Raw genomic sequence first — 23,607 nt, 5'->3', positions numbered from 1 at the left:
GTGGGGACAAAAGCTGTTAAAGTGAAGACAGCATAATCCTAGCATAACCTTTGGTAACTGATTTTAATGTATTTCTGTTTCAAATTTGGTTAGGTGCTATGGCATAGCTTTCACTTGTATTTATTATATTGTTTATGTCAATGTGCATGTTTGGTACTATGTTGGCCACTCTTGCCTGGGGAAATGATGATCATTGGGGAACTTTACAAAGTCTATCTTTCTTACAGTTAAAGTAGCTGTATTACAGATAGATCACATTCAGAAGTAGTAAGGGGTCAGTGCTGCATCAATGTTGCCATAAGCATCAAAAAATAACACAGACATCACCAGAATTTGTCATAGTAATAGACATTTTAATTGGTACATTTAAGTGAAAGCTTATTAAAAAAAAAGACAAAGGCACAAATAATTGCACGTGTAATTTTTAGTCAATATTTAAAATGTTGGCATTTAAAAACGGTCTGACACATTATTAGAAATACATTCAACAGTCCAATGTCATTCTCAGAGACTTTCTAGACATCTCTGATATATAAGGTGCTATTCCTCACATGAAAGAAATGTATACAAATTACATAAAGTACAATACAACTCTTACCTAACAAATCTATAGACATCGATATATTAATATTTAAAGTAAAATCTGAGTTGGGCCAAGTAATATTGTTGCAGTGGACATGTGTGCATCATAAACGTGTAATGTCCTACAGTTCCTTTTCTTTAGAATGCAGCAAAAAAACTTGCTCCCAGCCAGCAACCTTGTACTCTGTGTGGAAACAGTGGACTCTCTGCAGAAGCATGGCATGCCCATTGATGAGTCACAGCTCTTCAATCAGAAGAAAGCATGAGCCTTTCTGATTGGAGCTCTTTAGCCCTGACTCAGCAGGGGTATGTCAGACTACTGCTTTCACATATTGAGCAAGGGTACATTTTAACATGCTGGCAGGGGACAGGATTTTCCACTCAGATTGTGGCTGCTTTCAATGTGCAAACTGCTAGACTTTGTACACTTTTTGTGGATTTGTAATGTATTTAGCTGACTTGAACTAGAAGCTCAATTTGGTTTAATGAGTAAGGCTGAAATACATATTGTTTTATACCTTTTAAAGACCCATAAGCTACAATATCCCTGTTCTTGGCGCTGCTGCTTGATTGTGTAAAGTCTCATTCCTGCTACTACTTCTTGCTGAAACAAAATGACAAATTTAACAAAGGTCTAGAGCTCCTTTTTAGTGCCTACAGTAGATGAATGGCTACGTCACTATGGGAGTCCACAGGAGCTCTGGAGAGAAATTTAAATCATTGACATCAATTCAGATGTAAAATAGCTTTGGTAGGCTGACTGTTTAAGTGCATGTAAGAGCATATTTATAAAGCAGTTAATGTGACTTTCACTCTTTTCAAACCATATTCACTTTTACTATTTTCAAAAATTCACTGCTAATGAGTCAATTATTATGATTTAAAATACATACACTTGGAATATCCACCTACAGTGAATGTTTGGGAAATATCCGATGAACTGCTTTATAAATATGTGCCTAGTGTCTAGGTGAACCCATTTTGTGTACCCAACCTTTTTTTTGTGTGGACAAGTGGATTTGAACCATCATTGGGTTTTTACAGCTAACTGGTGCTCTTTTTTCTCTTACTTAACTCCTAGAGATTTTTGAAAACAGCGAGGTAAGATTTTCAACAGCAACACCAACAGCAAAAGCAAGTGGTGGGGGTATCAATACTGGTAGTTTCCAGTAGAATTACACTAGTAAAGTCCACAAAATACATGACTACACAATGGGTTCTATTTTTAAAATAGGGAATAGGACATTCCCTTAATTATTCCCTTTTGAGAATCATCCAGGTCCATGTGTTTCAATTGCAGTAATTGATCCACCAAGAATGAGGGGATGCAAGATAGCCCTATGGTATCTATTTATAAATGTTTTCACCCATGATTCACACATTTTTACTGAATAAAATTACATGTTAGCATTATATGCTATTTAAATGGTGTTGCAGCAATGTCAAATTCTATAAAAATACTATAATACTGCAACCTATGCTACAATGTGGCCAGAACAATACTTTTATATTTTTTTTTCATTTTATTTTTTATGATCAGTATTATGTTTAATGCTTTTGAATGCAGCAGTCAAAATGCATAGACATGTAAGAATTGATGCAATGTATACAAATAGGTTACATATCTGAGGAGCTCTATTAGGTCTGTCAGATGACTGCTATTGACAACAACTAGGCTTATTCACTGAAAGGTGAAAGGATCAAAGTACAATTACTCATCAAAAGCCACCAATCAGAACCTGACTGATATCAAACCAACAGAAGATAGATTCCATATGGTTACAATGGTTTAAACTTTGCATTTTAGTGCTTGAATTTATGTGCAATTCAATTAAATACACCTAAAGTAAGGCCCATTATATTAGATATAACAAGGTTTAGAAAGGAAGGGTAGGGGTAGTTAAGTCTGAAGAAACTGTTTTTTTTCATTGTAAAAAGCAGGTTTGTATACCAACAAAGCATGGCATGTTATACTTCTCGTTCTCACTTCCAAAAGAAGAGATAGCTTGGCAAATAGAAAGTCATTCTGTACAGCCATCACTCCTCAACTGTCACCCAGAGCCATCATTACTGATAGTTCCTGGCCACAAAATTGTGAGTAATGTTCTGAAGCCACTTGCAAGACCCACAGAAAATCTTCATTGTCAGCGTCAGAGACTTTGATGTCTTTGTAAGACTCACATCTGCACCCTGTCCTAGGTTTAGATAAAGGATCACATTTCCATAAAGTAAGTTCTTCTGATTATACTGCCTCTGTTCTACCTCCTTAATGCCTGTGTGTAATAGAGTGGACTTTTAGATCAGTGTTATATTCGACCAATTTAAGTAATGTTATGAAAATCATAGCCAGGCAGATCAGCGGGCCATAAAAATGAAAGAAGGAAATGATATCCAGTGGCAACTTTTGGATGTCCTTTTCCTAAAAATACAAAAGAAAACAACAATTGAGAATGCCCAATTTAGGTGATGTTGGGCATTATTAATCTCATTCCTACTACACCTTTTATAATTCTCAGGTTAATTTGTGATCAAATTATTATTATCATCTACCGAAATGTAGATTGCCAAAAATTTAATGCCAAAAAATACACAAAACCGATTCATATTTTGTTTTAGATAAATGATAAACTTATTCTGGTTGAAATCCTTATTTGGTCTATTTTTAAGTGCATTTACTGGGATTTTAAACCCAATTTAGTGCTAATGTTACATTCAACTATAGTGCAACTTTTAGATAATTAAATCATTCGGCTACGTAGTGTCAGACACACATTAAAATAACATAAATATATGAATACTATTATATGATATGAAAATTGAGTGCTAAGCTTATTTAAATTAATGTCATATGTGTTTGTGTTCAGTTGGATTTTTAACATGGGACTTTCAAGTGAAACTCACAAAGTAAATGAGCAGCCCTTGGTATATTTAATACCAATTTAACGTAATCAACAATTGAACTGTATTGGGTATTAAGTAGTGCAAAAGTTTTAGTAATGACAAATAGGTAGTAAGTTAAAATTTGTTTACCAAGGAATAGAGATGTATGTGATTGCAAACTTATAATTATTAAATGTATTTAATTAAATTTATTTGCTGTACCTGGGCATCCTGACAAATTGTTGTAGGTTCACATTTAACCAATTTATAGCACAGGGTGTTAGAATTTGAAGGTCAGCTGTTATTAAAGTAGAGTTCATTGTTTTCATGTATATAGCACCAACATATAGCTCAGAGTTTTAGATATTTTTCACATATTCGGGAGGGTTGGCGACTTTATTTATTTACACTAGGATAGTATAGGTGTAACCTAACTATCTGTCCCACGCATGAAATATTTTCTGTAAATTAATCATCTGCTTTTTTATGGACTTTAATGTCACATGGGAGAGTCCTGTTCTGTTCTACCACCTAAGAAAGAATTTCCCCTTAATTTGCAGAATTTTCCTCTCCCTTTCCATTGTCTCTCTAATACAGAAAGTTGGAGTAAAAGAAACTTCTCAAGGCTGACACAGAGTAACAGAAAGCTGAGAACGTTTTCTTAATGCAGACAGGATATTAAAGTAAAAATCCGTCCTCAATAAGCTTCAAAGCTCCGTTTTATATGGAGTCTTAGTTAATGTTACTAGCAGGCTTTAAAAAAGGGCTATGGGGTCAATGCAACAACGCATAACCAATGTAGTATTTTAATTCTATTACTCCAATATGGTAACTTGTAGTATTAAACGTATGTATATTCAGTTAGAAACTTCATAAATGTTATAATACTAGACACATAAGGATTTAAGTAAAATTCCTTCTTTTCTTCTGTAAGGTGCTATAAGGAGAACGAAGACGGAAGTATAAAGGGTGGATATAAAATAATAATAAATAGAGACTTTCAATTTATCATAAAGCAACAATTTAGGAAGCAATATTTATATATGAGAATTAAACATAAAAGGAGCATAATTAATAGAGAAAACTATTGGATAGTAAGAGAACAATATTGGCTGAACAGGGCAGGCAGGCAGGTAGGAGCCTGTTATTAGTAAACAGTGTTTAGAGGATTTGGAGATTACGTTTTATGTTTGTGAGTACCTTTTTAAATTATTTATTTGAAAAAAAATACTATGTTGATCATCACTATGCCAGTGAGTTCTGAGTATAATTGTTGTCTTAAGTTGAAAAAGTTTGTGATTAAACCTTCAGTCTAGATATGATCACCATGACTGACAGTTATTAGTTCACACACTGAAGTCCTAAATCCTTACATGCTAACAGATATTACATTTAAAATGTTGATTATTGTTGATTGATTTGAATATTTTTGATTGATTGCTTTTATGTTTTTTTTCTGACTTTTTAAGAAATATGTTGGTGCTATACAAAAGAAAAATACTTTAGGAAGAAAAGAGATGTTCTAATTAATAAATATATCCAATGAGAATATATTGTGTTTTGTGCAAAAGACAAGGTCATATAAAAATTCAGAATTTATAGTGATAGGATAAATTTACTATAGGTAAATAAAAGTGTTAGCAAGTATGATTTACCAGTGCAATCATTTTACTGAACTGGCCTTAGGACCATCCCTTAGCAATTTTTAAGCTGGACCACTTCTTACATCTTTCTATTGGTCATGAAGTGGAATTATAGTGGTAGGCCAATAGGCTAATTTAATGGTAAAGGAGGTAGAAGGGGTAAGTAAGCTTCCTGCAAGGCCAGGAAATGTTTGTATTTGCATACAAGACCATCCCAGGATTTGGGGCTACATATTTATAGAAAATAAAACCACATGGTCCAATTTGCTGAAACGGAGACAATTTACATGCTAAAGGCAACTTGAATAGAGAAATTATGGATTAGGCTGTAAAAGTTTCATTCCTGTGGACTTGATGGATGTAAAATTGGTATTTGTTATAGTGCAAATAAAGGATGACCAATATTATGGCTGATTGACAACCTGGAATAATATTGTCAATATAAAAAAATAAGAAAAGTGTATATTTATGAAATGTATGGTATAAGGTACACATCTAGACATACTATATTTTTAACATTGCCAGTTAAAGTAAAAAACAAAGACCAACCATTTACTGATGTGGTTTACTTACAGTAATTGCCACCTTTGTCTATTTAATCAGTAAATTATCAAAATAGAATGCCTATAAAAATTCAAAATTTACAGGCTTATTAATAATCAAAGTGAACACAGAATGAAGGGAAGCTTTTATACATATAGTATGATTTCTAAGAATCAGTGGGTCTCGGTTGAAGCACCAATTCCTAAGCCTATTCAAGGCTAATGACGTCATAAGGATTACCATTTATTGGTAAAACAATTGTGCTCAATAGTCTTCGGACACTACTCAACATGTATATTCAATTTGTTCCCTTGTCAGATTGATTAATAGTCAGGGAAACGGTTGATAAACACTTAATAAGACAGATAATGAATAGGAATATGATGGGGAGAATTGTATAAAGCAGTAAGTGAAATGACACCGGTGATATCTACAGTAACACTGAGAACTAGATACACTAATATAACTGTAGAAGTGTTCATATAAAGAATATTTGTAAATGCGCGGTGCTAGATAAAAACTTGCACATGTGAAACTACAGTATGTACTGATTTTACATCAGTCATTGTCCATGCTACTTTAACACTATTCAAAACTATTTTATCGAAAGCTGTAGAAATGTAGTTGTGCTATTTGGCAGCACAGAGTTACATGATATAGCGTACAAAAATAAAATCACAGAAAGCACTGATTGTAATGGACAGAGCCCTTAAGCCAAATAGCTCCTCTTCTATTTTGATATGTTGCGAAGAGATGAAACCCTGCACTATGAAATCACTGATATAAGATGCGTGTCGGAGTGTGTTTACATATGCAGCATTATTTAGCTAAATTGGTGCACTGACTATAGGTAGTAGGTAGTATTACTGCTGGGAACTGCATGGTCATTTAAGACCAATTAATTAAAAAAAAAAGGAAAAAGGTAAAACAGAATTCTTTCATAATGTGTTTTGCAAACTTGTTTCCTCCTTATTTACATAATAAGGCTGCAAGCAGGGTGAAGTAGTGGGAGCAGCAGTCAGTGGGCTATGACTGTCTTCCTCTTGAGTTACAAATTTATCTTTGGGTGAATGCATGCGGTGTGCATCCAGCATCTCCAACAGCAAGTCATACAGCGGCACAACATTTTTGCACTTCATGCTATACAGGTGCTCCATCCCTTTATTGCTGTAAAAACAAATAAAATATGTTAATACAAGAGCAGAAAAAGTTCTTTATTACATGTTGAACAAAAATGTTGCCAGGACTTTTAAAGTAAAACCGTGGCCATGCTACACAAGTTATTTGATATGGCTGACTGGGGATTTTCCTGTCAATAGACATGAGTCACATCAGCTAATGAATATGTAAACTTAATAAATGAAGACAGAAGGCAGCCATGCTGATACACATGTTCCACTGTTGTTACCACAATTGGGTAAAATAGAAGTTTAGCAGTGCTTGGTAATGGGAACCTGACTAGCATTAGATAACTGCAAAGTGCAGGTAAGATTGAATGTTTGGGGTCCGTATGCTTGTGTTTTTAGTGTCTAATTGTGTAATGAGTAAACTATGGGTGACCTCACTAACATTAATTCTGAATGTTTAATACTGTTACTAAAACTATTACACATAACTGTGTAGTTGGGGAAATGTTTCAGTGTGAGGCCTGTTTGTGATACTTTAAACTGAAATTTAGGATAAAAATTATTGTCCACATCTGAGAGCTGAGATTTTTCTTAATTAAATCTTGGTGTTATTTATGTATGACTTTCAGATCTGCGCAGCAATCTGCCACAACACAATTCATACAATTTACCTCTATACAGTCACTTCCCAGAATAAAGCCTGATCACAGCTGTTTTCTCTCCTTGTGCAGGGTCCCTGGTCTTGAACCCCTGTAGCATTCTGCAGGAAGCCTGGGGGTGGACCTGCTGCATGTACATATTTGCAAAAGCACGCAAAGGTCTTAAACTAATATTTTAGGTAAAAATGATCTGCTTTGTCTATTCATACTCATTCTCTTTTTCAATAAAATCAAAACAATCAAAAGATGTTACCACCTAAACATAAAAATAAATGATTGTGTTCTTCTGGTTATTTCTTTAATGCTCAATAAATATTATTGTCTTATCACATATACCATCTTGTATGTTTTGGAAGTCTTTTAGAGCTGTAGTATTCAGAAAGGAGTTTTTCATTTAATCAAAAGATTTATGACATAAGGTAGGGCCAAGTATTAATGCACGATACGTCGATTTCTTTGCCAAGGACATCTTATTATTTACTTCTCAGAACTCTAACTCTGAAAAATGGCTTTAAAACAGAACTCTGGGGAAAACAAACATTAACCCTTGTACTCTTCTTTTTGTCTAAAGAGCAAAGCAATAAATAAATACTTTATTTTAGGCTCCTATAGGCTTTCTCCCTGATATACAAACGGTGCCTGAAGCCACTTCTCTTGGCAGCTCCGCCATTCATGACCTCTATGACAATATTATGTACCAAGCAGAACAGAGCAAAAGTGATGTTTGTTTTCCTGGAGTTCATGTTTTTTTACATTTCAGACAAAAATAGTAAAAAATAGTTAATAAATCAGCAACATAAAAATGAATGCACCACCGATGTGGCTCATATAGCATCTGACCTGTTGATAAGTTGTTGGGCAGTTATGACAGTTTACATACATGTTAATGTATGTAAACTGTTAATGTATTGTAAACAATATGTTTGTTAATCTAGGGAGCTCCGATGATGATGTGTTAAAAAAAAAACAATACACATATTGCCCTAAAGAAAACAATGGTATGATCTTCTTACCTCATATGCCTAATATGTGAAAGTATCAGAAGCAGTTGAGCTAGTCGTCTTTGCTGCTGTTGAAGTGACAGTCCAGTTTTAGCCATAAAATGCACCAATGTATCTATGATTTTGTCCAAAATCAAATGGATTTGGTCTGTGTCTTCTAAAGATTCTAAAGTACTAGACAGGAAGGTATATACACCTGTAATGAAAAACGCAATAATTGTAAATGTTGAGATTTGCTTATTAACATTTTAAATTAAATGTGCTTATTAACATTTTAAATAATTAACCAAGACTGAACTGAACATGAAATATAAACTAAAATACTAAAATACATAACTACACTATCTTTTTTATTTTAATAACTCTTTCATGATTCCTAGTAGATCATAATAAAAGCAACCAATATTAGTAAGATAAAAAGTATATACAAGAAGCACTAAAGTCAGTAAATCCTGACAATGTAAAGTGATAATCATGCAAACAATGTTCATTTACATTTTTTTCATCATTAGCCACAAAGGATTTAACTCATCTTTGTCTGATCAAAATTATTTTGCAAACACAGTTATTACCTTGTGCTCATAGCAGTGACTTAGGGAACTAAGTGGGAAAGGGGGTGGACAAAAGACCAGTCACTCTGCATAAAGAGTCCAAAGCAATGATGGGTCCTAATCACAGGAAGCTAACGGACAAAAGCAAAGTTTATATTGGTTCTTTCAGTATGTGATTATTTCTTTCCTCAAGTCATTCCTCAAGTCATTGGCAGATACACGTTCATAGATTCCACTGGAACTGTGGAAATGGCTATATAATGAAATCAACATGAATGTAGGACACTCCAAATGACTTTGCATTCTTGCTGTCATATTGGTTTGCCACCTAAAGTTGTATTCCAACCTTGCCGCTTGCACAAGTATACAGGGTTCGTTCCTGTACTAAAATTGCATACTCTACATTCAATGTAAGTTTTTTAGAAACTGTGGCTAGTGTGATAGAAACTCCTCATTTCCAAGTGGTAGAACTTCAAGCATCATCCAGCCCTAATCTCCTATCTGTCCCTGTCCTAATCTTCCATTCAATGGATTTCAGTCAATAATTGTCTGCATCACATGGCATTAACATACAGTCTGTATGTAAATTAAATCTACATTGGAACTACCACTCCTCCAGACTGACATTCACTCGTGATTGTGAATTTATTTTTATTTGAAAAACTGTTCCCAAAAATCAGGCCATTTGCATATAGATTTAAAATATTCTAATATAAAATTTCCTTTTACACTGAGGAGAATGGTAAACTTTTAATGATAAACTTTCAAATGGTAAACTTTCAATTTTCATTCATCACTGACTGTAGATTGTAGGATAATTGGACATTGGAATGTCTGCTTAACATATATTTTTAAACTTTGACATTTTTGTTCACTGTCCAGATAAGCAATTAACTTCACCATATCTAGGAGCGGGTAAATACAGCCCAAGCTGTTTCAAGAATTGAACATCTATTTTATAAAACATATTTTTATGGTCTAATAATATGTCTATACTTAAAACAAGATACCTCATTTGGTATTGTTTTTAGTTACAATTTAGTTATAGTTTATAGCTATTTGCAGCAAGACTTGGAATGATATATCCACAAATAAACTTATAACTACTATAGAAGTGTCTTTGTCCTTATTAGTTAAAAATGATTGTTTACAAAGTCTGGACATACAAGAAAAGAGTCAAGAATAGGTTAAAAAAAGAATTATAAAATTGTTTAGTTATGCCTAGTACAATGAATGCTTTCTGGGCAAACAATTCATAAATTATTATAAAAAACCAAAGCCTCTGATTAAAAAATGCCTGCAATTGGCACCATCGTGCTCAAGGCAATCTGCAATCAAATCGGCATACCTTGATCTTTTTTGCCAAAGTTCCTAATATAAAACTTAATGCTAGGTTACTATTTGCAGAAGCTTGTCAGTTAAGGGTGAGTTGGGCCAAAAGAAAAGCTTTTCATGAAAACAATGGAAAGTAAAGTACACTTTCTTAAAAAGCTGAGAGAAGCATAGGGGTGGCCATTGCTGATTTCTGCTCTTGAAAATGCTAGTTGCTTGACTATTATCATCTGACTTCAGTACTTTGGAATACTAACTTCAAACACACAGATAAGGGGATCTGAGTTTACCATAAATGTAAATTAAACATGCTAAATTATTGTTCCAGGTTTGTGCCTCAGTTAATTGCTCTGCCTAACAGGTGCGTGAATTACTTTAAAGGTTTTAATGATTTTAATGAAAAAACAGGTTTATTTTTTATTTTAGGATTTTAAAGTGAGCCATGGAAGTCCCTTAGCATTTCCCTGGAATCAAAAACAGTGTATTGTGCAGATGCAGGACATACTTACAGACTAATTTACTATATGGATTACATGGCTCTGTGAAATGGGGGTGAAGGAACCTAATCAGTATACGCAGGCAACTTAGGGTAAAGTTGACAAAAGCTTCTCTGAACACCCACAATTCAGACACCATACATGTTTTATGAGAAATAGCAGCAGTTATTTGGGAGTTAGTGATATAGGCAATAATGACATTGTTATACTTACCAGAATTGAGAAGAATGATAGATTTCAAACAGATAAACTCTTCCCCATGGAGCCTCATCATCCGAAAACGTGTAGCTGTGGTGACCAGCATATCAAAAATCTCAACCAAACCTTCCACACAACGTCCCTGGTTCCTGTTCAAAGGTATAATCAGAAACTGAATTCATGTTTGATATATGTAGATGAAACAGCAAATACATTTTTTTCAATCAACTGTGTTAACTACAAAGCCAGATGCTAAGTTGTATGATGTTGAATATTTGGTGTCATATTTAGAGTTTGCATAAATGAAATCTGGGGCCAGCCTGATTCAATGCAAAAGTTGCATATATATTACAAAAAGTGACAGTATGTGCATTATATGGGGGGTTCCCTCACCATTCTGCACAAATCGCTAACCATATCTACTGCAATCAACAGGTAGTCACCAAGTTAAGGACATCCGACATAAGGATGACTCCTAGATATGAACAAGGCTTCCCTTGCTTGTGTGCAGGACGGAGGCTTAATGGGGGGAGGGGCGGTACCCATGACTTTTGGTAAACACAGCTGAGGTTGTGGATGATCTTAAGGGCTGAGCTGTTCTGCAACCTCTTGTAACTCTTTAATGATCAAGACAAACCCTGCAGTTGTTTCTTTTTGCATATCAAAGCACAGCTTGCTCCCGAAGTTAATGAATGTTAACTAGGCTCCAAAAATTTTTATTGCATTGTTTGTGATTAACTCACGGTGAGGATTTTATACAGTATCTGACACCATGCTGCCTAAAAATATGTTGAGACAAACATCTGTCCTAATTTATTATTTAAATAATGTACCTGTTCCGACTTACATAAAAACTCAACTTAAGAACAAACCTACAGCCTCTAACTTGTATGTAACCTGGGGACTACCTGCATTGCAAGATAAAAAGATATAACTATAAAGAACTTCACGTGTTGGTTTTTTATCCAACAGTTGAAGCTCTCAACTGATGGGAAAAAACAGCTGTTTGCAGACTTCAGCAGCTCAAGCAGAAACTTGTTAGTAGATGACTCATCCCTTATCAATACAGCTCAGCCTAAAGTAAAAATCAGACATATGGCGGTAGGAAGCAAAAAGTCTCAGATGTGCTGCCACTTTACCCTATCCATCATGCTCTGGCAATATGCTCTGGCAATTCATTTTTTGTAAAACATAAATTGTATGCATTTGCTAAATACATATATAAAAAAGTTTAAAATACACAAAAAAACCCAATGTAAAGAAAATCTGTTTCAAAATCATAACCCTAATTTGGTTTCTTATTAGACACAATTGAAGGAATGATAGGCTGTAGCCAAAGTGTATGTAAAACTCTGTATTGGAAAGAGCAGTTAGTGGTTGTAAACCCTGTCTGACCATTCTTTTAGGGAGATCCATCCCTTGTTTGTTCTGGTAAGCATTGCCACAAGGAGTAAATTAAGGGAGAATACAAAAGAACAGCAATAAAGAAGTCTTTTAAATTGTTCGTACTATATAATAGTTTATTGCATTTAGTTACTTTCTGCTGGACTTTTGGTCTGTATGTGTGCCTACATAGATCTTAGTGCCATGTCACTTCTATGGCACTTCACTATGAATGAATAAAGACTTATGATTCATTTTTAATTTTCCTACTTAGAAATTGATGTTAGTAGGTGAGAAACATTATTTTCCCAGTCCAGTAATTGACCAAAAAAGAAGTCTGTTCAGGCAGGGGGTATGTTTTCTGCTCCAAGGTTCATTGTTGTAGTTCACCTACTGTGACCAAGCTTTCTGCTATAAAATGTAGATTTCAAAATAACAGTTATTCTAGCATTAATGAAGTTTATAAAGCGTCTTGCCATGTTTCTTTAACCCCCTTTAATAAAGACATTTCCCAACGTCTACTGTATGTTACAAAGGAAATATAAATCTTAAACAGATACACTGTCTTTGTTAGGAATTCCATAATGGGTACAAAATAATAAAGTAAAGCGAAACATGACTTAGAGCAAAAAATATTTATTGCCTTGTGTGTGTGTGTTTTTTTTTAAGTTTTACATTTTAAATGAAAAGTGGTCCCCTGCTTTAGACCTCACTTGTGTAAAAGCATAAAGGCATGCCCTACCTTTTACAATCCACTTGTAAGCAGCAGGACTCCCGTCTCTCTACTAATGTTGCCTTTTTTAAACTAATTCCCTCCACTGGCTTATTTTATTGTGTATAGATAAGATTATGCAGCCTGAGGTTGTTTTCTGACTTCTGGCACTAAACTATGTCTTGCTGCTAAGCAAGGTTCCCCAGTTACCCCCTACCATACCTGCAACTATTAACTATAACTTTGATTCATTCATGCATCAATTGTTTTACTGTACCTTTAATAAAAGGGGTTCGTGAAGCCATAACTACTTTTATATATGTATAGTTGTCTGGTTAAATACATTGGGTACATATTACAAGTTAAATCAGAGATGTAAAAATTAGCATCTGTGGTCAGTGAGGGAACATGCCCCAGTGTCAGGGGTCAGTGGAGAGAAAAGTTACTGAAGTAGGCAATTCATGGTAGGAATTCTGCTCATACTTTCAAGTACCATGCATCTTTTTGTAATACTCGTTTTTGGTTTGGTTGAGTTGTCACCTTAAAATGTGTCTTAAAATTACAATTATACATACATAGTAAAAATAACTCCAACTCAATATATATACAGAAGAATAATGTGTGGAATATCCTATAGCTGAGTTGCTAAAGGAGTTTAGGCTAGTCACATGAATGTTTCTTGGGTGTCCTTTGCAAAGTGAATTTTCACTACATTCACCAAGCCAAGTGAATTATCCTTTGCAAAACAGTCATTCACTTTGAAAGGTAACTGCCTAAACTGAAAGTAATGGGGGAAGTTGGAAAATAATTCTGAAGAGTGTCAGAGAGAGAAAGACAGGAGGATAAATTTGTGTTTTTTTTTCAAGCTTTGATGACTTTGATGCCCTTAGAGCAAGGGTGCCCAACCTATGGCCCAGCGATCTGCCTGCATCTGGCGCTCTGTTCCCTTTCTGCTCTCTCTGCTCATTGTCCTGCGGGGAAATGAGGTGCATGCATCTCCTGTTTCTCTATGAGATTGTGCTGCCAGGAGAGGGAACTTCCTGAGCATGCTCAGTGTGAGTTCCCTGAGGGTGGGCGTGTACTATAGTCCTGGCAATCAGCTGTGGTTGCTTCCCGCTCATTGTGAGATAGTCCCAGCTGCAGCAACATGAGAGCTGTGTCCATGCAGCTGTCATTATCCCCATGTGAAAACCTTCATGTCTCCTATACCCAGTGTCATAAAATTGTGAATTTTTCAGGGTACATAGGGAACCCAGAGAGCTGCTACTAAACCAAATTTCAGCCCCTAAACATAGCAAGTTGCCAGATACGGGGACACAGGTATAAAATCCTAATAACAATCATAGATATTTTCACATTACCTGGGGGGGGGGGGGTATTTCAAGACCTGGGTCCTCAAGTTGAGTTTGCATGTTAGAGACCCCCAGGGGCCACTTCCATGGCAATAATCATTAGGGTACTGTCAATTCGCTCTGTGCTGTGGTGCCCCAAATATAAACCTGCTCGTTCATAAAACTTTAAGGTTGTTTTAGGTTGGCCGTGAGGTTGCGGTGCGGTTACCCCTTCCTCTTGCCATGGAACCTTGTCTTGGGGAGAAGCTCAGTACTGCTCACTGTCACCTGGAGTCAAATTTGCAGGCACTACGGTGTGAGGGACTGAGCAGCTGGGGGGTGCTTGTTACAAATGGCTGGTCACTTACCTCCTGTGAACCCCAATTTCCCTGGAACAGAGGGATGTTGGCAACTAGAAATGTGGGAGCCATTAGGAAACTCCTTTTGACCTCCCCCCCCCCCATTAAATCTTATCCCCATCATATCATGCTACCCTGTCAAATATAGCTATCTCTTTACTCTCTATGAACCCCAATTTCTCTGTAAGAAAAGGAAAATGTACTGTGACCTTCTAAACTTACATCACTATGGCCCATCACAAGATAGAAAAAAATATACCTGTCATACTTTGCTACCCTGTCACACATAGCTGGCCATTTACCTTCTGTGAACTCCAATTTCTCTTTAACAGTAAAGAAAAGGAAACGTGAGATAAGTGGGGGACTCTTGTGAACCCCTCTCCCCTAAAATGTATCACTCCTGCCATACCATGGTGCCCTGTCACATATAAATGTCCGCCTATGTTCTTTGAACCCCAATTTCCCTTGAATGGGGAGCTGTAGGTATATCAAAATGTGGGATACATGGGGGACTCTTCTGGCTAACTCCCCCTAACATTTTATTTCTACGGTGCCATCACAAGATAACAAAAACTATACATGTATGTGTATGTGGTCATACATCTGGCCACTTACCTTCTGTGAACCCTAATTTCTCAAGAACGGGGAGCTGTAGGGACCTGAAGATGTAGAAGTAGGAACATGTACCCCTTGCTATCCGTCACATGAATTACATTCCTCTGAAAGAATCCATTGCAGACATTTTGGGGTACAAAGATGGTTAGTGGCCCCCTATAACTAGCAGGATGCATTGTATGGTGCAGTTTCTGCTCTTTGGCACACAAAGGGTGAATGGGAAACAATAAATGACCAGTCGGCACTGTATGATAGATTTAGTTTTGTATCTTTCATTAATAAAATGAGCATAAAATGGTGAGTGCTGAATCTGAATTGTCATGTCTTTTATTTGGTGCATGTATGTTACAGTAAGTCGAAACATTTCAATTTATTTCAATTTAAATTTAAACTATTATAGTTTTAAACATCATTAATGTTTATTTGCACCGTAGCCCACAAGTTTTATCTCAATGTCAACAGCGGCCCCTAGATGCAAAATGGCTGGGCACCACTGCCTTAGAGGAAACAACCATGAAGCTTGCTTATTTAAGTAGGGCAGAAAGCCCTGACATTGGAATGGAAGTCTGAACACGTGTGTTTGACATTAATTCATCACAACATATACTGTGGATAGTTTACATTAGGTCAAATACTAAAACCATCTAAAACAATGATTTCTCTGAAACCTTAAAGTGTTCTTTTCTGTTGAGTTTCACCAAAAAGCTATAAACTAAAAAAAACTTTTCTATCTAATAAAAATGTCACATGAAAGAAATAATAAACCAGCCAGTCTGGTATGCATCTTTCATCAAAACTACATTTTTTCTTGTCATGTTTTACATATAAACTGATCAGCCAAAACAATAAAACCACTGACAGGGGAAGTATATAATATTTATGTATTATTTTGTTACAATGACATTTGACAGATAACAGGGTCAGGGGCCCTAAGGCTCATTGATGGGTGTATAGGGATTGTGGGGAAGAGGAGGTTATCCCATCTGGTCCAAACACACAGAAGAGCTACTGTTGGACTTAATGCTGGCCATGAGAAAGGCTTTAGAACACGGGAGTGTATCATAACTTGCTGTCTATACATTAGGTACATAGATAAATAGCCGCAAACCATTCAGACTGCCTATGCAGACCCCTGTCCACCACCTATCGATAGCACCTACAATGCATAAGTCTGATCACTCGTGTTTTTTATTTACATCAATTAAATAATGCACTATGGAAAAAAGTCAGGCATGTCTTAACAGATCAGAGCTATTTAGTTGCACAATATTTGGCAGGTGGTTTAAATTTTTTATCATGCATTGTTGGGTTAACTGTTATATGAAATAGCAATTATTGTAGTATTATGGCATCTATGTGGCATGGATTAGCATGAATCTTCTCCTTGTGCAAAATATAGACTGTAATAAGAATATCTGATTTAGATTGAAATGCCATAGTCTTTTTATATAAGCATGTCTTATTAGGAAGGGAAAGTGTACCTGTGAGATAAAGGGTAACAGCTAAAGAGTTTATTTTTGGGCCAAATGGTGTTGATGAGTAGATTTCCATGGTATTTGTTCTGCTGAATTTAATATTGTAATTGACCTTTGGTTATCTCTTATGTCTTCCCAAAATAACATCTACTTATGCACCTGTGTATATGAAAACTAATTATTAGGTCATGGTGGTGGCACCAAACAGCAAAATACTTTTAGGGTAGGGTTCAAAGGTAATAAATCCTGTCTCACAACAGCTTCAAGGAAACCTAAAAAATGCTATATATTTCTCATAATTCAAATTTATGAGGATTTAAAACTATACACAACAATTTGCACATTCTAACATTACTAGAAAGCAGTTGTGTTTACTGGAACTGTTCTAACTGTCTAAAAGTTTCCTAAATGTTTCTTAAGACATAACACTTGTTGCCATTAGACTAACCATACATTATTTCAGGTTTCCCAGGCTCTATTTACTGTATATGATTTTCATGCCCATTTTCACTGCCTTGTCGAACTGCTACAATTCAGAAGAATTCCCCTTCAACCAATACAGGGTTGCAAAGTGCACACAATGCAAATAATTGCCGGGGGCAATCCAGTGGATTCAGGGATGCAACCCCATACAGACGGCACTTCCCAAGCTTCCCAATGTGAACTTGTATAGTGTATATATAACAAGCTCCATTCACCACACATGTCCAAAATGTAATCTTGCAGTCAAGTAGGGCCTTAAAATAAAACACAAACTTGAAAATGTATAAATTATGAGCAGGCAGGTTCTTTATGGCAGGGACCTGGCATGTCTCTTCTGCAAGCAATAAGCTTGCCTGCCTGTTTGCAATCCTCTCTAAAATGTTCACTTAGGTACAATGCATATGAGAAGATTAAAGGTATTGGAATATCCAAATATGAAAGACTTTAATGGTTCAGCCTACTAAAGAACAAATACTACATGCACAGGTTACACAATTAATAAAACCTGGGGGAATTTTGAGTAGTAAAGCTTTCAATGTTGGTGATGATAAATATTGCCTACATTTACAATAGAAATGTACTAATGCTTGTCTCTCTGTGTTTTATTGCTAATGTCTAACTATTTGTTTCAGTTAAATGCTTTAAACATCAATCATTCTATGCAACTGTCTACACCATTCAGAATGTTCAGCATGTGGAAAGCGTTTTAGATGGATGGTGCTTGAGGACTGATTTGATGCAGAGAGTGCAGGGACATTGGTGCTCAGTAGATTGATGCTTTTTAAAAAGTTTCCCGTTTCTATCCATATGACATCAGTCACAATGTCTGGCATGGCAATGCCTAACTTCAATGCTTGAACTGAATCTCTGCACTTTGCATTACATTGGCAGATTTAAGGAAACCTTTGTAACATACCATTCTCTTCATAACTCTGTAGGTTTTATAACTCAACAGTTTGTTTATAATTTGATAATATCTTACTATCGTGTTTCCCCGAAAATAAGACACTGTCTTATATTTTTTTGGGCTTCCAAAAACACACTAGGTCTTATTTTCAGGGTAGGTCTTATATACTTTTTTTAATGAAAAAAAACACTTACCATATTCATGTAGAACAATGTACATTTGAGAGTTTTATATGGTGACCCAATTGTAAATTAAACTCTTCATTGATTCATTGCTACCGGTATTGGTTACTGAATTCAGCATTTCTCTTCTTGCACTGTTACTGTATTAAATCAGCCAGCTTGTCCTTACAAACCTAAAATCAGCACAAAATGTGGCTGGGGCAATGATTGCTCACATTTTTATTTTATTTTTTTATTTTTATACCGTAATTGTGCTGGTTAAAATAAAAAAAAAAACTTACCTTATCAGAAGACGCGAGCCGAGTTCCTGGCTTCTGACAGGCGAAGTGCATGTAATATCACTCCGCCTGTGACAGGAGCCGGAACTACAAGGCAAGCATCGGCTTGTGCGGCTCCGGAGTGTGTACGCCCGCTGTCTCCCGCTCGGTGAGTATTTTTTTTTTTCTTTTTCTACTAGGTCTTATTTTCGGGGTAGGTCTTATATTAGGGCAGGTTGAGGGGAAAAGTGCTAGGTCTTATTTTCGGGGTAGGTCTTATTTTCGGGGAAACACGGTACTTGCGAATCTGTCTATACCACAACCATTCCCTTACTGTGCCATTTCAGACAAGTGAATGAGAGCAGTTAGGGGCAATTTTTTTTTATGCAACAACAGAAGATCAGAGAGCAGTTCCAGAAAGTGACGTTGCATTCTAGAAGTTGCATTTACCTGGACAGTTACTTTGGGAGGAATGTGTTTCTGCTCCCTGATGTACAGTAGTTTGCAATGGAGTGGGGAGCGGCTATCTATGTGGTTTTACAATGGAGGTAAAAAAAAAAGGTAAAGATATGTTGCTGTATTGAAGCAGTCTCTGATAAAATCAATTTTGGATTAAACAAATTCATCATCAATTCAATCAAACAAATTAAATACACGTGCATGTGTGTTTCTATTTGCAGTGGCACAGTAATACATTTCCTAGAAGTCCTATTTGATGTATTTACCTGTTTATTTATTTGTGATAGGGATTCTAATAACTTCTTTGGAATAGGTATGATGTGTATACATAAATCATGCACATATGGATTTCTTTTTATTATAACAACTGTTTTTGTAACATGGTAGCAGAAAAAGCAGGTTTCAAGAAAAGATCTCTATAGGTTGGTGAGTAAGAGTAAATTGTGATGTGTACATGTGTATGGAAAAGCTGCATGCATAGAAATAAATCTTAGTATTTTATTTATAAAGTAAATAAATCCTTCTCGTATAATATATGATTTGTATTTGTATAATAAACAAATATACAATTTATATTTAGATATGTGTTAAAAGTAAAATCCAGACATCTTGAAATGTGTGTTTGATTGGCCCTAAAATTCCACATTATAAACCAGCTCTATCATTCATCTTCATAAGAAAACATTTATTTCCCATATTTGTTGCTAAATCAAAAATAAAGCAAATACTTACTTGTCCAATAGAAGATTAGGTGCAAATGAAAGTTTTCCTGGATAATCCACAGATCGCCAGATTAAACCCACCATAAGGATTTCAAGCCAAGCGCATTCCAAGAGATGTACTTGGTCATGGAGGGTTAAGTCAACAAAACCTGAAACAAATTTAATTAATCAGTATTATTAACCAGTTTATTGATTTTTATAGAATTGCTTTAGTTCTATCAATTCATCAGATTTGATTTGTTTAAAGCATTTATATAATTCTTTTCTACAATGAGCAAATAGGATATTGTTTTTGAAAAGCATAACAGAAAAAATGTTGCCTTTTAGGTTCTACAAATGGTGAACATCTAAATACAGATCTTAGAAAGTATCCACATGTAAACAGTTCCTAGCACTTGTCTTTTTCTCTTTATCAAGAATTATAGTGATTATTATGAACCAGAGTATTGAGGGCACAAATGAGTAAGTGCTTGGGGCTCCTTTCCACAATGCTCCTTCCAATGGATAGTGGACTCACTGCCCAAGAACATTTTTTTGTAACAAATGATTGAAAATGTGTGTATATCTGACAATGCAGTAACAATAGTTTATAGCGGATGTGTTATGTTTGCAATTGTGTTATTCTATGCTCAGAATTCCTATGCATTATATGCTCAGAATTCCTAGGCAATATTTCTTGCCTGACAATAGCAAAGAAATTAATACTGAAAAAATGTACGCCTAGCTGGCATTAGCTAAACATGTGTTTAATCATAAAATACATTTTTGTCTAAAATAAAATTTTATCTATTTTTTTTCTTTTTACTATCACACATGCATGTTTCATGTTGTCAATGAAATACTAGCTGGAGGAGCTAAGTGGAGGTTAATGTGTACAATGTATACGTGTAGAATTATATATATGGGGTCCTAAAGGGAAATTCAAGCTGTTCACCAGAAAATAAAAACATTTTCTTGCTTAACATTTTATTTTTCTCATTTATAAAAAAAAAGTTGTTCAGCTAAAGATTGCCATGTTCAGACAGTTGCCACTGCTACCTTTAAAAGATGGAGATATTTGTATTTATAAAGCCTACTTTAATTGATGACCATAACAAAGTATTCTGATGTTTTTCTATGTGTTTCTTAAATGGCTAGTCACTGCGTACTTTAATATTCATCAGCTATGAGATGAGGCTGAAATTGTTTGCTCTTTGTGGTTACCCTAAACCTAAACTGAGAAACAACAAGAAATGTGCTTGATTCCTTTTTCTGATTATAATTGAGGGGAACGTTTGCATTCCATCAGGAGAGCAATCTGGCTAATTTTCGACATATCTGCTGAATTAATTTCTCTCTATTCCAAATATATTACTGTTCTGTTTTCAATTCTGTAAAAGGTAGTAATCCAAAAGCTAGTAGACAGCAATTGTTACTGTATGTGTAAGCACTATCTGTCTCAGCTTAGGAAGCATGTTTGGCATCTTTGCTTTGAGTTTCTGAAGACATTTAGTCTGATTTATTAAAGCTCTCCAAGGCTGGAAAAGATACACTTTCATCAGTGAACCTGGGTGATCCAGAAAACCCAGAAAAAAATGATTTCAATCCCGGACCAGATCCATTCTAGGTTTTCTGGATATTTCATCTTTGATGGAAAGTGTATCATCTCTATATTATGATTGGTAATGTTTTATTTAAATCATTGTACTAAAGACCTTTCAAAAATCATTTTAAACATCCTTGATATGCACCTGTGCACACACTATAGATATTGAACTATTTACATATCCCTAATAAAAGAACAGTAAACGGACTATCAAGGAAAATATTATTGACCTCTCTAGCTGATTTAAGCTGATTTTAAGTGTGTTGAAAAGACAAATAATCTCTGCTAACAAGTGTCCTTTAAAAATCACAATACCTACTCTAGAGCCTGGTTTCAGACATTCCGATAACTTACAAATATCTGTGGGTTATGCTCCTATTTTTACATGGCTGGCACACACCAGGTTCTCATAAGAAAAATATAAAGCCTGTATTGTGAACATTAAAATACATTTATTCATAATGCTTATAGACACAGAGATGATTGTTTTTGTTTAATGTGCTCAGAAAACACTTTAGTTTACATAAACTGGACATGAGTTCAAGTTAAAATGTTGGACCTACAGCTATAGATACATAAAGCCTTGTATAGAAGTCCTAGAACTGATTTAGTATTTCTGCAAAAATTATTGATTAGCATTGATTGAAACATCTGTACAGTATCCAAATTACCAAAAAAAACTCAATCCAAACATTAAACAAGTCAGACAAATACTTATATATTTGGGTAGAGAGTGATGCTTCTCTATATTAGAATATCTATATTACAAACAATATTAGAACACAGGTAGTCCCCGGGTTACATACAATATAGGGACTGTAGGTTTGTTCTTATGTTGAATTTGAATGTAAGTCAGAACATTATTGCGGTATTATTTTAATAAATTAAATTAGGACAGATGTTTGTCTCAACATATTAGGCAGTGTGGTGTCAGTTACTGTATAAAGTCCTCACTGTGAGCCAATCACAAAGCAAAAAAACAAAGAAAAAAAAATACTTTATGGAGCCTGGACATTCATTAACTTAAGCTGTGCTTTGATATGCAAAAAGAAACAACTGCAGAGTTTGTCTTGGTCATGAAAGAGTTACAAGAGGTTGCCGAACAGAAAAAACACTTCTTGTTCAAGTCATGCAAACGGCCACTTCTCCCCATCAAGCCTCTGTCCTGCACATGAACAAGCAGGGAAGCCCCGTTCATATCTAGGAGTCGTCCGTATGTTGGATGTCCTTAACTCGGGGACTACCTGTAATAGGAATTCCTGAATTACCTAAAGTAAAATGGTCCTACTGCATCCATTGAAACATCTAATAAATGCATTTGGCAGGAATATATTTACCCTTCTACCAGCGGTCCCTGTAACATTCTCAGTATACTACTCCCTCTGGAGAATATACCTAGACCTGTACAAGCCAGATCCATAAATTGTAGACGTTGAGAAATACTGTGATATACTGGAGAGGAAATGTGCTTATTATGAATTTCTCCCTGGAAATGCAGTATAAAATGGCAAGATGAACAAAGGGTAAGAAAGGCTGCAATTAGTACTTTTATCCTACTCATAGGTTCACACTTCTAAGTTGACGATATTGACAAAGGAGGACGCTGCATTTCTTTAAAAATCCTCCAGAGGCCGCACATGGCTAGCTAGGAATAAACATTTTCTTAGAAACTAAAAAAAAAAAAGCACATAATATACTGTAAGGGTGAATATCAAAATACGTTATGTCATGGCAGCCAGGCAGAGATGGCTTGTTTGATGGCTTTGTTTCATTTATTTCATTCATTCAATTTAAGCACACTTAAATTAATATCATAATACATCTGACAAGAAGCTGTTGTGCTGCTTGTATTATCCAAGTGCTCCACATTCACTGCATTTTAAGGTTCCTAAGACTAATAGGATAGATCTTAGGTTCCTAAACTGACAGGATAGACAGCAAAATTTTAAAAGGAGTATATAAACCAGCTCCCTACTTAGGTACATTTTTTAAAATACTAGTCTTTTTTTTTTTTTTTTTTTTAAGATTTATAGATACTAGAGTCTTTATAATCTGGAAAATTTACAAGCATATAGATATGTTTTAAGAAATTACATTGGTGTATATAAAAAAAGTTTTTTTCTG

General features: G+C 35.2%; 1 protein-coding gene across 1 annotated transcript in view; it reads right to left on the bottom strand.

The window, feature by feature from the left end:
- Positions 1-332: 332 nt before the first annotated feature.
- ESR1 (estrogen receptor 1) overlaps positions 333-23,607 on the bottom strand; it is an 89,553-nt gene continuing 66,278 nt past the window's right edge. Inside the window, exons 5-8 of the mRNA XM_072409292.1 lie at positions 19,909-20,047; positions 11,029-11,162; positions 8,448-8,631; positions 333-6,815 (exon numbers count right to left, since the gene is read on the bottom strand). Of these exons, the coding sequence (XP_072265393.1) occupies positions 6,587-6,815; positions 8,448-8,631; positions 11,029-11,162; positions 19,909-20,047 (686 nt within the window). The 3' untranslated portion in view covers positions 333-6,586. The remainder of the gene's footprint in view (positions 6,816-8,447; positions 8,632-11,028; positions 11,163-19,908; positions 20,048-23,607) is intronic.

This window comes from Pyxicephalus adspersus, chromosome 4 (assembly GCF_032062135.1).
Source record: "Pyxicephalus adspersus chromosome 4, UCB_Pads_2.0, whole genome shotgun sequence".
NCBI classification, from domain to species: Eukaryota; Metazoa; Chordata; class Amphibia; order Anura; family Pyxicephalidae; genus Pyxicephalus; species Pyxicephalus adspersus.
The sequence above is the reverse complement of the archived record's forward strand: the minus strand, read 5'-3'. Positions and strand labels throughout refer to the sequence as shown.